We start from the raw sequence: 15,865 nt of genomic DNA, 5'->3' as shown, positions 1-15,865 counted from the left end.
CAAACACATGTGGAAATGTCATTAGAGGTTTATTTTGCTTGGAAAAAAGTGGGTGAAAGTGACAGTGGCCATTGTTGTATAATGGTATTTGTATTTGAACAATGTGAAAACAGTTGTTAACAATGGTCAACAATTATCAACAAAAGCAAAAGGGATAACAAAGGACACTTACGACACATTTTCAAAACTCTTAAGGATAAAGTTAGCATTGGGCATTTGTTAAAAGACACCAGCAGTCATGAAGGCACACTGCACCCGTTTGTTGTCCGGCAACATGCTTTGACAAGCAGCTCACGCATCCAAAGGAACACATTTTCAGAAGACGGTGCTTTAAAGGGAATGTTTCCATGAAATGATCTTTCGTGAGTATGAATACATTTGATCTGGGGAAGGAAAATCATGAGAGGAATCACATGGAATTGACAGAGCTCACTAAGGCATGAGCTTTGAGGACACAGGCAAACATTTCAATAATCAGACTGGAAAAACAACCAAAAAGGCAGCTTATGACAGGGTCCCAAATGACACTTCAGTTCACACAAAGTCACCAACAAACAGGCACAGCAAATAATACAAAACATGACGGAGAAATCTGAATGATATAAATCTTGTGCAGAAAATGGTTGTGGAAAATCAAGGCAACAACAGAAGAGATCGGTTTGTTAATGCCACAAAATGTCTCCAACAATCAAAAGACACAATGGTTTTTGATAGTCCTTAGGACAACTCCTCTCTCTCTCTCTCTCTCTCTCACACACACACACACATATATATATATATTAAATTAGTCCCAAATATGATGCATGAGTGACTTAATACAAAGCACAAGGCCCACATTGACTCAGTGTTAGATTTTGAGTTAGCTCATCAGCCCTCTTTGGAGCACATCGCAAGTATTTTAAATAGATTATAATCACGACAATATTTACACCGATACAATTTATACACAACAGTGGAGGTAAAAGCAAAAAGTATAAATGGATTTAAATTGGACCCTATGCCAGGCCTGACTGCATACATAATCTGAATTACACCAATGGAAAGAACTTATACAGTACGAAAGAGCATGTGGTAAATCCTTAAAATGTTAAGATACTCAATTGGCATATACAGAACTGTAGACCAAAGGATACTGAATACATTTTACCGAATGACACTGAAGGCCAACCGACCTCTGTGGTGTGGAAAAACAAGGTATCTTTAACCCAATAGCCAACCCATAATATCGAATCCACTGTAGGTGTGACACTGATCTTCTGAGAGCAGCTCAAACTAAAAGTATATGTCCCTTACATTAAAGAAAACAGTGAAAGGTTTGAAGTAAAAGAAGCCAAGTAGCCCATTCAGAGGTGGAACTGCAGCACTCATGTTCCCTGCTGGACTCCTCATTTCCTTCGTCGTCCCTTTGAACTTTCTGCGCCCGTCTCATATAGGACCACTTCACAGCATTCCATCCTTGACCACATATATGCCCTCCTCTCTTTTAAATACATCACACATGCACTTTTACTTTCCTTTCATACGGACTTCTTAGAAATATACCATCGTGGTCATAAAATAGTCTCTTGTAATTATATAGTCATACTCCCATTAATTATTAAGCTATTTTCCATTCAAGTTATAGTCCAGCATTACTGTTTTTTTGTTTTTTTCTTCTTCTTTTCTTTTCTTTTCAGGATGTTGAGTAAGATTCAGAGAGGATGTTCATCAGCTATTCATAAGGCGGTTTTGGAGTGCAAAGGTCGAGTGTTAGGCAGGGGTAGAGTTCTTTGCACTGGACAGACTGGGTTTGGGGTCCAGTCTGTGGGGTTTGTGTTGTGGGCTGCTGCGAAGGTTGTCATCCATCTACAGTAAAAGACGAGCATTTTAGCCAGCTCCCACTTGTGAAAGCAAGAAACGATAATGGCAATTATAATGGCACTGAGTTAGAGACACTACAAACTAGTGTGAGTACAACAGTGATGGTACCTGCTGAAAGCAACCATGAACCCATGCAAAAGAAGAAGAGAAAAGGAAAGCAGGAGCACCTTTTCTATCAAGTTGGACTCTTTGTTTACAAGCTGTGTTAGTTTCTGGAGGTTGGCATCCATTGTTTCCTGAACAGGTGGGGGAGGACCTGGAGAGAAACGAAGGAAGAATATACCAAGAGAAGAGAGAAACGGCAGACAGTGGAGCGGGAGCTGTGTATGGTTAATTCAACATAGAAAAGTAAAGCGGATGCAAAGAGCTGAAGTTAAATCAACATGTGTTACAAAGGGAGGTTCTGATGATGTTAGTTTTTGCAAATATGACATGTTCCCCACAACTTTGTTGATTTTTTTTTTTACTAAACAAAAGCCCGAAAGGGTGAGTGTTTCTACTGTGTGCAGAGTTCTTACAAGAGTGATCCGAGCTGAAGTAGACTGCAAGAATGTTGTCACAGAACTGTGTGAGGTTATCCAGCAGTCTGACGTGGCTCTGCAGAGAGCTGCTGGGAAGGCAGGCTTTGTAAAGAGGGGCCACAAAACCAAACACAAAGGCATCCAGACTGGTTGGCCTGCAATCACAAACCCAAACGGAAACCAGACGCAACTGACATAAAGATGTGATATCAAAGATTTTGAATACGAGGCGAATAAAGGATCCTTCAAACAAACATGTAAGCAAACACTAGAGAACTCACGAGTCGCCAAAAAAGTAGTTTGCAGCTCCCAGTCTGTAGGAGAGGAGATTCAGGCATTCTTTAGCATCGCTGTAGATCTGAGGCAGAGTGAAAAGCCTTAACAGCAGTGAACGAGAGACCTGTGCACTACTCACAGCTGACATACTGAAGGAATGAACAGAGCATGTACGCATTTACCCTTCCTTCAACCTCAGAGATTCTGTGTAATGGCGCCTCTCCTTTGGTTAGAAGGATGCGAGAGAGAGCAATGTTGGCTTGGCGAATGGGAACAACAAAGTTGAGCGGGAACGGCGAGCGTGAAGCAAACCATGGCCGTGTCAGACTGGTGTAGTTTTCTGCATCCACCCAGAACGTGTGCAGCTGTGGCACACAAAACACCACTATTAATATCAATAATAACTAAAAACGGAAATTCCTCAGTCAGAGAGCAGAGGTCGGACGCAGTCACCAGAGCCGGTCGAAGTTTCTCTTCAAGCAGAGCGACGTAGGCCATCGTGTCTGCTCCTTGTCTAGCCGTCAGGTCATAGTCTGCATTAAACCTCTGCAAAAAGACAGGGAGAATGAAGAATATCATTGTAAATCTACAGGTTTTGCTGCACGGTCCAGAGCAGACGCTCACCTGTTTCCTCATGAAGTTGAGAATCTGCGTAGGTTCTTGAACTACAGCATCTCCACAAAGCAGCTCTGGAACACTTGCTGTGGACAAATGAGAGGAAATCATGCAGAGTGGCATAAAGGTGGTGATAAAGCCATAAATGCATTTTCAGCCATAGGTGAGCTTGAAAAGCACGGATAAATTGTCAAAACTAGAGACCAACTTGTGATGGGATCACACTCTCACCCATGTGAGTATTCAGGTCACAGCCGTCTTCAAGTCTTTTATTTGATCTCAACTACATACCTGTGGTTTGTATTGTGTAATGCTACTACATATCAGACAGACAGACATATAAACACAATCTGAGTCTCCAGGGGAAAGTTTGCCATCATAAAACACAAACAGAGACAGGCTCACAGGGTGAAAACAACACAAGCTTTGTTACTGTGGTTGGTAAATATTTTCCAATCATTTATAGCCCTACGTACTGTGTATATATATTCAAGAAATGTTTCTACATGGGTCAGAGACTTCTCCTCTTGTGATATCCCAACTAAAACATTGCAAAATTCAAGTTTATAAAAAGCTGCTGCCCACCTGTAATAGTTTTCCATGTCCAGTCTACTGGAGAGACTGTAACATTTGCTCCAGAAAACTTGGCGTATGCCTGAAAGAAAAGCCATAAACCAGTCAGGAAAGATGGCAACAACACAACTCAGACGGAACATTTATGATACAAAAGTCAGGAATGTCATGTTGGATCCAGCGATCCAAATGCAAAGGTTGTGCAGCATACAGCTGCGAAGGGAATACTTCCAGAGCTGTTTCCCTGACACAGGACTTTAGTAATCCTAAAACAGTTTTCCTATTTATTCTGACAAACACACACACACGGGGGTCCATTCACAGTGAAATAAAACAGAAAATTGCAGTATGCCATCATAATGGAAATGTGACTTAAAAAAATGAGTGAAACAACAAAGGGATTAGTAAATTGTAAAAATACATGAAAAATCTGTCAAAAACCAGCACAGACCCGACCAGCCACTTCAGAAATACTGAACAAGATGCTATAAATGACACCTCGTGGCTACAATTATTAATACATGTGTTAGACTGACAGACTTCATGTTTAACAGCAACAACTCCAGTGTTTATGTTCCGACAGGGACATCAGGTCGGCCAGCGTTCAAAGCAAGCACAGGAAGAAGAAAAAAGGAGAAGAAGAAGAAGAAGAAGGCACAAATCAACCAAAATAAAATAGAAAAAAAAAAGAGCCCCAACAAGCTGACCTTGAAGGAACACAATATTGCTCAGAAGGGGAGTGGTTTCAGAGAAGCTGCCACACACGAGTGACAAACCTTTTCAATCAGCTTTGTTGTTATTCTGCGGCTGCGACATGAAACCCAACTCAAATGGTCAATTTCTGTCCTGCACCTGGACGCCCCCTAACTTACCAAGCAAAGTGCCGCAGCAGAGTTAGCACGGAGGCTAACAGGAGAGGCAAGAGAAGAGAGCAAAGACAACCGGAAAGGTACCCCGGTTTCCTAAAAGCAGCCCTGGAAGCAGTGGCTGTACTCTTTCCAAGCAGATGATAATCTTACCAGAACTACGAGGGACTCGGTGTGAACAGAGGGCAGACCCCAGTCTCCTCCCCAGCATCTGAGCTCCATGGCGGCTGCCATGTTTTGATTCATACTGGGAGCTGGTGACGTCACGTGATACCTGTCATATCAGAGGCTAAACAGGGCGCGCGGGGATTATTGACTAATTTTATAGTCAATATCACAATTTAGTTTGAAACATTTTTACAGAATGGTCAAATTTATTGTCAGATTGTCACAATGGGATTACAGGATTGTGTTTTAGCTATATCCAGGGGTGGAGCAGCAGTTTTAAATGTGGGGGTGTTACAGGGTGGAGGGGGGCACATGAGCGCCACATCAAGCCCATAGACACGTCGCTGAAGTTGGCATCCGATTCACGAATTAAATGGATGGGCATAAAGGGCAATTTCACTGCATTTTTTTGCATTTTGATCGCCCTAAAATAGATCCTGTATGGAAACTACAATAGTTACACTCAACTCTGGATGGAATTATTCTAAAGAGGCTATAGATTCATTAAAACCTTGTTTGGGATTTGTGAAACCTTTTTCTGATTTGTACAAATGCAGAACGGGGCCATTTTACTGCTTTTTTTTTGCATTTTGATCGCCCTAAACTAGGTCCTGTATGGAAACTACAGTAGTTACACTGCTCAAATCTGGATGGAATTATTCTAAAGAGGGTAAAGAGTCTACATATTTTATGATTTGTTAAAACTTTATTTGGTCATTGAAAATTCAAAAAGGTGAAATCATCTTGCTGTAAAAGTGGGGGTGTCGAAACACCCCCATCCCCCACAGGTGCGACGCCCATGGCTACATCTTAATCAGCAGAAGAGATTTAGTCTTTTACAAATTCCTTACTCGCCTCTTTGATTACATTAGGAATATGTGAGCTGTGAGATTGCTTTAAGTTTTAAGACTTTAGATATAGTTATGTGATATACTTAACTTTACCCAGGTCACAGGTTCAGAGCAGTGATTTTTGTAGAGTACTTCTTCAAGGTCGGGTCGCGGAGGCAACAGATTCTGGAGGGAAACCCAGACATCACTCCCCCCAGCGACACTCTCCAGCTCCTCCTGGGGGGAACCCAAGGCCAGAAAGGATATATAATAATAGGCTTCCTCCCAGTAGGACTTACCCTGCAAACATCCAAAGGGAGTACACTTGCATTACTATATTCGTATTTTTACTTAAGTCAAGGATGTGAGAACTTTCTACACCACTGCCTGGTTACTGCCAAGAAATGACTTACCTGTTGTGAAAAGGCCCCTGGAAAATCAGCAATAACCGAATTATGAGGTTGATATTTCACCTGTGGGTTGTATTAAAACTATGACAAAGTGTTCAGGCCAAAAGCAACATTATCAAAAGGTTACGTGACTGTTTTCTGGTCTCACGCCATTATCACTGACCCATCCTGAAATAAACAGCGATACACAGAGTTATTGTTCAATATTGCTGAATGAAAAGGAGTGATTGTTCCATGCTTAGATTTCACGTCGTAAACTAATGTCTATCTTTGTGTCAACAATAGCATCAAATCTGTCCCAGTGCTGACAGCTTGTTGAGGGCTGCCAGGTGTTTGTTCAGAGACCAGACACGGACGGACGTACAATGGAACTGCACTGAGGGATTGTAAATGTCTCCCTTTGGCTTTGACCTGCAACTGAGCTGTTGAAATATACTGAAGGTTACTAGAGAAAGCTTTAAGACGAGTTCCAGACGTCTTTCAATAAACGTTTCCAGGCCTGAAAACTGTCCCAAGTCTCGCCCTTTTTGTCCTTCCTTTTCCACGATCTTTTTTTTTTTTTTCAAAAAAAGAGAATGCAGTGGTGTGTAGAACAAGTTAACTTAAATCATATTAAGATTGAAAACATATGCTAGAGCTTTATGCAGATCAACTGGCTTAATAATGAGTAGCTTGGGGGATCCAATCCACATTTTTGACACAGGTTCTCAATGGGAAAAAAAATAAATGGCCAGCTGCCTTCCCTGGATCATTTCAGGCATTTTTTTTTCAGAGTTGGCTTGATATAGAATACTTTTCTGCTACTTTATCCCAAATCACAAAAACATAGGAGAAATTACATTTCTATCTTAACTTTATAAAGGTTCACAATACAATCTCCCATTTAGCTCATACAGTCGGTTTTGAAAAAAAGGTTTGGCTTTTTTTTTTTTTAAACTCTATGTGTCGTTATCACTGCCTGTAGACACTACTTCAGCTTTTACAAGGACAATACATATCCACAGACAACTGTTAAATCAGTTGACAGTACAAAGTAGCAACTCCCCCAAACTACACAAAGAAAGTAATCACTCACTGTGCCACCACTGAACCAGGACACACCCCTTTGCTTTAAAAGCTGTGCCCGTGGACACAGAACCATCTCACCTCTGCCGGGACTTGGCCTCGTCATCATCATCACTCTGTAGGAGTTAGGTGGGGGATAAATCTGCAGGAGGAGAGTTCCTAAATCAAAAACCGGGCTTCTCTTGAGGTGTGTCCTCCTCTGAAGTCCCGATGACGGGTATGTGTGTTAGAGCGGCAGCTCTGTCTCTGGTGCTGCAGCAGCTGGTGCTCACTGTCACAGCCCAGGGTATTGGTAAGTACTGGCTCCTCACAATTCAAGCCTTTATGGACAATTTATATGCTACTTTTCTGTGTCTATATGTTCAAACCTTTACTTTTGACATATCCATAATGATTTATTGTCCCTATGCCGTTTCCAAAGTGTAAAGTTTGGTGTTCAAGATGCAATAAGAGGCTAACCTAAATGAGATGGTAAAGGAGCAGTGTAATCTGAGAATTTACACATGGGTCTTGAAGCAATTTTTTCCAGTAAAACTCCTGTCACTTTCTGTTATTCTTGAGGTTCATCTGTTGCCAGAGTGAGAGTGTGTGTGTGCGTGTGTGTGTGGCTGTGGGTTTGTTCCAGTGGAAAGAGTTTGCTGCAGCTCTATCCACCGCTCTATAAAACACAGCGGGATGCTAACATGAAGGTTAATTTACACACGCGTACATCTGCGACAGTATGAACTGTCCCACATGATAAAGAACCATACTGCACTGACGGTGGAGCAGATGGAGTGCTTTTAGTTTGTGCGCGGAACATTTCCTCCAGTTAACTCCTTGGTCCTCTTGACTTAATTCTGCACTCTGTGCTTCCCTTACAGTCTGCCGTAGGTACTTATTTTCAGTCAATATAGTGCAATCAAATCTACAGCTGCATAAAGAAGTTGTCCAACAATCTTCTCCTGTGTCAGTTTACGACCTGTTGGTTTCTCCGGACTGCCTGCCGGACTTGCTCCAAGGAAGCCTGAAGAACAAAGGGCGGGATGAAGCGTTCCTCCTCTTGTCCTTCAGGCTCCACAACAAGGCCCCGACCTCTCTGTTCAGTGTCATCAACCCCAAAGACAACACCAAGTACATGGAGCTCAGCGTGCAAGCCAAACTGAGCAAAGGTGTGCCGTCGTACACATACTGTACTGTACGTCACAAATACAGACCCATTTATCGGTTTTAACCCCCTCTGTTTTCTCCTCTCGGCATCTCATTCTTGCCCCTCTCCACTTTTTAGTGACTCTTCGTTACCAGAAGACTGACGGCAGATTTGGGACCACCAGCTTCAACCACATGTCCCTGGCAGATGGGCGAGAACACCACGTCATGCTGCATGCCAGCGGTCTGCAGCGTGGTCCACCTCGCCTCAACATCTATGTAGACTGCAGGCTGGCTCACACTTTGAATGATCTGCCAGCTGCATTTGGGTCGCTACCACCTGGTCCCAACAAGGTGGCGCTGAGGACCCTGCAGTCAAGTGGACAGGTGACAAGAGGGTTCAATTTGAGACAGCCGAGAGATGGTGCATAGAAACAAGAAGTCAGTTTCAGGAACATGGTGATACCGCTTTCTTCATGCTTTGATCCCATATTTCCTCTTGATTTCCGTTCCTCTGTCAGGATGAACTGACAGACTTGAAGCTGGTTATAGAGGACACCATAGACAATGTGGCCACTCTGCAGGACTGTAGTGTGGAACCGGCTGAATCTCTGCACCTGCTGGGTGAGCAACTGATTGCCTGACAACACACAACAAACACATGAGGTCATTTTCATTTAATCCACGTGGCACGTGTTGTGTTTCAGATTCTTTGGTTCTGATATATGCAATCTGCTTAGGTTTCCAGGGAGGCAGGGTGGTGCAAGATCAGGCCACCATGCTGGAGCTGAAGACCATGTTGTCTGAGATGAGGGAGCTGCTCCACCAGCAGGTTGCTTGTTCGTTGTTCACGTGCCACATGTAACTGTAACCCCTTAGATGGGTGGAAAGGGAGGACACCGTTAAAGGAAACTAGTATTACAAGTTGTTATAATAAATGCAGATTGACGCATTGAGATAAAATGATATGAGAGAATAGTTTTTGGCGAATGTTGGATAGTTTAAGATGTTGTCAGGTCTCCCGGTGTTTGTCAGAATTACTGCACCTCCTTTATGATGAGGTATGGTGTGTGGAGAGAGTCACAACTGTTTTGAAGTTCTGTTTTTTTCATGTCAAAGGTTCATTTAGCAAGAACGTCAGCATTTACTTGTGAAAAATAAAAAAATCCAGGCTGTGAGGATTGGCTGGTTTTCGGGAGTTGTCTTGTTTCAAGAGTTTATGTACCCATAGCAACAGTCAGAAGTTTGATAGTGCAGCAGATTGGGAGGCATGACAGTCCCATATGGTCTAGCGGTTAGGATTCCTGGTTTTCACCCAGGCGGCCCGGGTTCGACTCCCGGTATGGGAACACTCTTTATTGTCGGCCGTGGCTCAGTGGTTAGAAGGTTGGCAGGTTCGATTCCCACTCTCGCCATTCAAAAAGATTGGTGGAGGGGTGTCAGTCCACCTCCTTGTCATGGCTGAGTTGCCCTTGAGCAAGGCACCGTACCCGCATGCTCCCCGGGCGCTGTGAACGGCTGCGCACCGCTCCAAGTTAGCATCTGTCTCTATGCGTGTGTGACCCTGTGCATGTGCGTGTTAAGATTAAGATTAAGATCAGATTTATTGGTCATGCGTACATGCATTCACACGAAATTTGTCCTCCGCTTGTAACCGCTCCAGGTTGGCACCTGTTGACACACACATGCACAGGGTCACACACTCATAGAGACAGATGCCAACCTGGAGCGGTGGGCAGCCATTTGCAGCGCCCGGGGAGCATGGGGGGTTGGGGGGTACGGTGCCTTGCTCACACATGTGCATGTGTGTGTGTCAACAGGTGCTAACCTGGATGGGTTAAAAGCGGAGGACAAATTTCGTGTGTATCCATAATGTATGCATGACCAATAAGTCTGATCTTAATATCAGATGATGTTTTAACGACTTTGCCGACTTTGCACTCATATACAGATTTTTTTCATTTTTGGGATGTAGCCTACTTGATTATGTTTACGAGCTGTAATGTAAAGCAAAATTGTTTTTCTAAACCACTCTGGAGCACTTTTTGTGACTTTTTGACATTTTTTTTGTCTGAAAGGCTTTGTTTTCGTGCCTGTCTTAAAGAATTCCCTTCCAAAAGCGTCCCGTCATGTTTTGACTGGTCATCTGATCAGTCAAAATTGCCGAGCGTGAGGCAGCTTCTCACTCTTTGTCCGAGGCGTTCGCAGTTTGCCAGTTTGCCACCAAATGTGTCACATTGCGATGTAGATAAGTGACGGAGGAAAAGTCTGACAGCAGGATGTTTCAGGGGGTTCAGGAGCAGTATTTTCTGTGGGAAGCAGTAATTCCTTTTGGTGTGAACTCAAGTAGCATAATATCACTTCTATTATTCTATCTGAACACTATCAGACACACTGAGAATATGTTTTGTAAGGACACAGAGCTCAAACCTTCCTTTGCAGACATGCATTTTATAACTTTTCAAATCCTCAGTCAGATTTAATTTAGTCACTGAAAAAAAAAAATGGTTTTGCCTCTGTTATCAACTGTCAGATGAAAAAGCAAGTTTCTACCCTCTGTTTCTTTTGGGTTAGATTAAGGAGACTAATTTTCTGAGGAATACCATCGCTGAGTGCCTGGCCTGTGGTAAGCACACCTAAAGCCATATATATTTGATTTTTTCCAGTATTAAGACACGTGACCACGAAGAGACATTTTACCTTTTCTAATTCTGTACATATTCCCATAGGACTTGGAGGCAGTCCTACCAACACGGGTCCTGCTCCAAGTCCCGGGCAGGCTTTCTTGCAGTCTCAGCATCTAACTCAGTGCCCGCCTGGAACCTGTTTCAGACAAAACATGTGCATCCGCTCAGAGTCAGGAGGTTTCAAGTGTGCTCCCTGTCCTGATGGATACACAGGAGATGGAGTTCACTGTGACGATGTAGATGAGGTATGAATTATATGTTTCAAAGTCTGCTGCAACTCGTTGTTGAAAACAGCACTTCTCAGCATTTGAGGATACTTTTGTGTTTCTGTGTTTTTTTAGTGCCAGTTTAATCCATGTTTCCCTGGTGTCCGCTGTGTGAACACTGCTCCTGGTTTTCGCTGTGAGAAATGCCCACTGGGTTACACTGGACTAGAAATAAATGGAGTGGGAGTGTCTTATGCCAAGTCAAATAAACAGGTACAACAAATAATATATTATGAATCACTCGTTATATCAGATTTAGTTGTGCATGCTGACAATCGTATCTCTGCTCTTTGTCCTTTGTTCCATGTTCCTTCCAGGTGTGCGACGATTTTGATGAGTGTATGGGCCCCCCAGAGAATGGAGGTTGCACACCCAACTCACACTGCTACAACACTATAGTAAGAGCAGGGGAGCTGGTGCACGGTTCTAATCAGTTTCTGTAGTCAAGGACTGTGGTTTCTGAGTCTCTACTGTCCAAACCAGGGCTCGTTCCGCTGTGGAGAGTGTAAGACTGGCTTCGCTGGTGACCAGGTCAGAGGCTGCCATGGCACCAGGTTTTGCCCCAACGGTCAGCCCAACCCCTGTGACATCAATGGCGAGTGCATCGTGGAAAGAGACGGCAGCATTAGCTGTGCGGTGAGAATTTATAACATGCATAGTAGTGTCTAAAACATATCTTTTGGTAAAGTGTGTACAGACAAGGCAATGCCCTCCCTTTTTTCTTCTTTTGTATTAATGTTAGTGTGGTGTTGGCTGGGCTGGTGATGGCTATGTGTGCGGGAAGGACACAGATATCGACGCATACCCTGACAGTAAGCTCCAGTGCAGAGACAACACCTGTAAGAAGGTACTCGTTTCTACATGACTTTCCTTTTCTCACATTTAATTCATGCGTTCACTGAGAACTACCATCCGTGTGTGTTTCTCTGTACTGTCTCCAGGACAACTGTGTGTTTGTGCCAAACTCCGGTCAAGAGGACGCAGACAGGGACGGGATTGGTGACGCCTGCGACGAAGATGCAGACAGTGACGGCATTGTTAACATAGATGTAAGTGCTTTGGTTCTTAGGAGGTTTCATTGATGGTCTGTTACACTTGAAAGGATAAACAGATATGTATCACTTTTACTGAGCTCATGCATCATAAACCCCATTTGTTCATCCCAGGATAACTGCTGGCTGGTTCCTAATGTCGACCAGAGGAACAGCGACAAGGACCTGCATGGCGACGCATGTGACAACTGCAAGAGAGTCGAAAACCCATCACAGAGGGATACAGACCAAGATGGTCTTGGCGATGACTGTGATGATGATATGGATGGGGACGGTAAATGCATTATGTGTTAATATTTACTGCAGTGGAAAAATAATTGTTGTGTGGTCACTTAGCTTTACGGCTGACGTGCATCACTTTGGGGAGCAAGTAAGGTTACAAAGGCCCCAACTCCAAGTTAGTGGATATTCAGATTTGTGTCGAGTAGGATAAGTGGTAAGTTATGATCAAAATGTGAACCCAAAGGTCTGATAAAAGCATTAACGGTCTGTTTTGTGCAGCCCGTCTGACTGACTGCTGAGACTAGAGTTGTCCCGTTTGGAGGAAGCAGATGGGGACATTTTTGTTGCTTTCACTGGCCTGGCAGTGCTTTATCTGTAAAAAAAAAACATCCTTCTGCTCCTTTTTTGGCATCTGTTTGCAATTTACATCCTCTACCTGTTACATCACTGGGTTTCAGGAATAACAACTCCTGGATAATCAAAAAAGAAGAAAAAAGAAATAACTGAACTCTGTTAAAATGTTACATTTATTCCAAATGAAATGCTGTGTAAAAAACTTTTCTCACATACCTCATTTGACTGGCCTTTTGGATAACCTTTTATTTGCTCCAGTGGAAATTTCTTGTCTTCCCTGTCCTCCTGTGTGTTGCGTGTTTGGTGGCCAGTATTCGTTCAGTTTGGCTGTGCTCCAGCCTCTTGATCATTTGGTTACGTCTTTGACTCCGAGGTTAGATTGCTAAGCACTTGGTCATGTCTGTCTCCGCTCTTAAAGCATTTTTCCATGACAAGCCTCCGCCAGGCATAGAAGGCCACTGGAAACTATTTCACCTTTTAAATAAACTCTGCCATCTGGCGATGGATTTGACTGTGCTGCAGGCTGCGTTCTGCATGCTTTTTTTTTTTTTAAACCCTTTTACACATGACAGAGAAATGAACAAACTTTATATCTGCTCTCAGGCTTGAAAAACATCCTTGACAACTGCCAGCGTGTCCCCAATCCCGACCAGAGAGACAGAGACAATGACGGGGTGGGGGACGCTTGTGACAGCTGTCCTGATGTGGCCAACCCGAACCAGGTAACAAACCACTGTTCAGCCAGAAAGAGATGTCTCTGCTGTCGTAACTCTGACAAACAGCGCCTGTTTCCTGTAGGCTGACTCGGATGATGACCTCGTAGGAGACACATGTGATGACAACATAGACAGGTAGAAAATGCATCATAATTTGCGATATGCATGGTGGTCAGTTTCGAATCAGGTTTTGCCATTTGCTCTACCTGCCTTCTTCTTTGTCAGTGATGGTGACGGCCACCAAAACACAAAGGACAACTGTCCCAATGTCATCAACTCCTCTCAGCTGGACACTGACAAGGATGGAATGGTTTTATCTCTTTTTTCCCCCCACAGATTTACTAGGTTTCACTGTTTTAGCTCACATGTCCTGTTTACACCACTTCTCGCTTTCTTTTTGGTAGGGAGATGAATGTGATGATGATGACGATAATGATGGCATTTTGGATGATGATGACAACTGCAGACTGGTTGCCAACCAAGACCAAAAGGACTCCGATGGCACGTATCACATTGATCTTTGTTGTGTGTGTGTGTGTGTGTGTGTGTGTGTGTGTGCTGTTTACACTGTGTATTTACTAAGCTGCATCACCACATTTCAGCGAACAAAATTGGAGACGCGTGCGAAGGAGATTTTGACAAGGACAACGTGATTGACATTATCGACCACTGCCCAGAGAACGCTGAGGTCACCCTCACTGACTTCAGAGCCTATCAGACCGTAGTGCTGGACCCAGAGGGAGACTCGCAGATCGACCCCAACTGGGTGGTGCTCAACCAGGTAAATGGAAAAGTTCACCTTCCTTTTTTTTTTTAGGTTCGCTTTCAACAGCGTTTGGAACGTGTGGGTTAGAGCATTTCTGTGTAATCGACAAATAAATAAATGTCCTTTTTCCTGGACAGGGAATGGAGATAGTACAGACTATGAACTCCGACCCTGGCCTTGCTGTGGGTAAGTACATGATGTCTTCACACTGTCACATCTACACACATCAGATAACTTGTAAATTTCCCTTTTCTTATCTCCGAGTCCTCTGATCAGTGCTCCCGTGTTCCTTGTGCAGGCTATAAAGCATTCAGCGGTGTTGACTTTGAGGGAACATTCCACGTGAACACAGTGACAGATGATGACTACGCTGGCTTCATTTTTGGCTACCAGGACTCCTCCTCCTTCTATGTGGTGATGTGGAAACAGACAGAACAAACCTACTGGCAGGCTGCTCCCTTCAGAGCCGTCGCTGAACCGGGAATACAACTTAAGGTGTGTTGGCTACTGTGTTCCCCGTCATCACCCGTTACCTCCTCAGAGTTTTTACCTCTGTGGTATAATGTGACTCTTCGTGAACAGGTGGTGAAGTCTAAGACAGGTCCCGGTGAGTATATGAGAAACTCCCTGTGGCACACAGGAAACACAACCGACCAGGTGCGTCTCCTGTGGAAAGACCCCAGGAACGTCGGCTGGAAGGACAAGGTTTCCTACCGCTGGTTCCTCCAGCACAGACCACAGGTTGGATACATCAGGTACAAACAGACGTCGCACACTCGATACACACAAATACGACATAAACCCACTCATTTCAGCTCATGTGCAAAACAGGGCTCGGTTTTACGAAGGTTCAAAACTGGTGGCAGACACAGGGGTGATAACTGACACCAGTATGAGAGGTGGACGGCTGGGTGTGTTCTGCTTCTCTCAGGAAAATATAATCTGGTCCAATCTCAAGTACCGCTGCAACGGTGAGTGCCGGAAAGCTGAAGATAGTCCAATGAGCCGTGCAAGCTGTAAATGTGCTACTGAGATTGGTTTCCTCCTCATTCCCACAGATACCATTCCTGCTGATTACCAGGATCTACCATGAACAGAGTGAATCTGTAGAGGGGGAGTGATCCCCAAAAAAAAGAAGGGCAGGAGAGGATGAGCTCCATCACTGGGGAAAAGGATCATAAGTCAAGAGAACGACGAGAATGAGAAGAACCATGATGGAGTATTTTGGTAAATGAGAATTGCGAAAATATTGGGCATTAGCTACTTCAGTTTAGTGTATGTGAAGCCAACTACATGCTTCAATAAATAATCAGCAGTTTCCATGCGTCTATGCAATATCTCCTTCAGTTGTATTCATGCTTTTAGAACAGTTTCTACAGTTTTACATATTAAGTACAATAAAATTCTGAATACTTTGCAAACCTAAAACATTTAATCTCCCTTTTCTATCATATTTCTCTGTCTAAAAGAAACTGACATTCACAAAGATA

At 43.7% G+C, this 15,865-nt stretch overlaps 2 protein-coding genes and 1 non-coding gene across 4 annotated transcripts; 2 read left to right on the top strand and 1 right to left on the bottom strand.

Moving 5' to 3' along the window:
• Positions 1-10: 10 nt before the first annotated feature.
• On the bottom strand, positions 11-5,002 carry mtx3 (metaxin 3). Of its 2 annotated transcripts, XM_075468095.1 has the most exons (9): positions 4,865-4,973; positions 3,858-3,927; positions 3,282-3,358; positions 3,111-3,203; positions 2,840-3,022; positions 2,663-2,739; positions 2,379-2,536; positions 2,028-2,116; positions 11-1,845 (listed from the first exon to the last, which is right to left on the bottom strand). In XM_075468095.1, the coding sequence occupies exons 1-9, from the start codon at positions 4,955-4,957 to the stop codon at positions 1,750-1,752; spliced, it is 936 nt and encodes a 311-aa protein (XP_075324210.1). In that variant the 5' UTR covers positions 4,958-4,973; the 3' UTR covers positions 11-1,749. The 2 variants fall into 2 exon arrangements, with proteins under 2 accessions (XP_075324210.1, XP_075324211.1); XM_075468096.1 differs by lacking the exon at positions 2,028-2,116 and having other exon boundaries at positions 1,660-1,845; positions 4,865-5,002.
• Positions 5,003-7,244: 2,242 nt separating this feature from the next.
• On the top strand, positions 7,245-15,803 carry thbs4a (thrombospondin 4a). The gene is made up of 23 exons (XM_075468093.1): positions 7,245-7,476; positions 8,138-8,335; positions 8,452-8,699; positions 8,834-8,936; positions 9,053-9,144; positions 10,887-10,938; positions 11,042-11,244; positions 11,341-11,478; positions 11,583-11,663; positions 11,749-11,901; positions 12,008-12,112; positions 12,207-12,314; positions 12,432-12,591; positions 13,497-13,615; positions 13,692-13,744; positions 13,835-13,919; positions 14,014-14,110; positions 14,212-14,390; positions 14,513-14,561; positions 14,674-14,870; positions 14,958-15,130; positions 15,207-15,346; positions 15,434-15,803. Exons 1-23 carry the CDS (start codon positions 7,395-7,397, stop codon positions 15,466-15,468), a joined length of 2,850 nt encoding a protein of 949 aa, XP_075324208.1. The 5' UTR covers positions 7,245-7,394; the 3' UTR covers positions 15,469-15,803.
• trnae-uuc (transfer RNA glutamic acid (anticodon UUC)) lies at positions 9,590-9,661 on the top strand. The gene has a single exon. It is a non-coding gene; the product is annotated as a tRNA-Glu (tRNA).
• Positions 15,804-15,865: the final 62 nt, after the last annotated feature.

Source organism: Odontesthes bonariensis, chromosome 6 (genome assembly GCF_027942865.1).
Source record: "Odontesthes bonariensis isolate fOdoBon6 chromosome 6, fOdoBon6.hap1, whole genome shotgun sequence".
NCBI lineage: Eukaryota > Metazoa > Chordata > Actinopteri > Atheriniformes > Atherinopsidae > Odontesthes > Odontesthes bonariensis.
The sequence above is the reverse complement of the archived record's forward strand: the minus strand, read 5'-3'. Positions and strand labels throughout refer to the sequence as shown.

Excerpts from the sequence above, each read along its gene's own strand:
- thbs4a (XM_075468093.1), top strand. The coding sequence starts at position 7,395 with ATGACGGGTATGTGTGTTAGAGCGGCAGCTCTGTCTCTGGTGCTGCAG. Across the intron at positions 10,939-11,041 it reads CGCTGAGTGCCTGGCCTGTG|GACTTGGAGGCAGTCCTACC; the intron begins GTAAGCACACCT and ends ATATTCCCATAG. Across the intron at positions 11,664-11,748 it reads CACACTGCTACAACACTATA|GGCTCGTTCCGCTGTGGAGA; the intron begins GTAAGAGCAGGG and ends TGTCCAAACCAG.
- mtx3 (XM_075468095.1), bottom strand. The coding sequence starts at position 4,957 with ATGAATCAAAACATGGCAGCCGCCATGGAGCTCAGATGCTGGGGAGGA. Across the intron at positions 2,117-2,378 it reads CTTCAGCTCGGATCACTCTT|GTCCTCCCCCACCTGTTCAG; the intron begins GTAAGAACTCTG and ends GTTTCTCTCCAG. Across the intron at positions 1,846-2,027 it reads AGTCCAACTTGATAGAAAAG|ATGGATGACAACCTTCGCAG; the intron begins GTGCTCCTGCTT and ends CTTTTACTGTAG.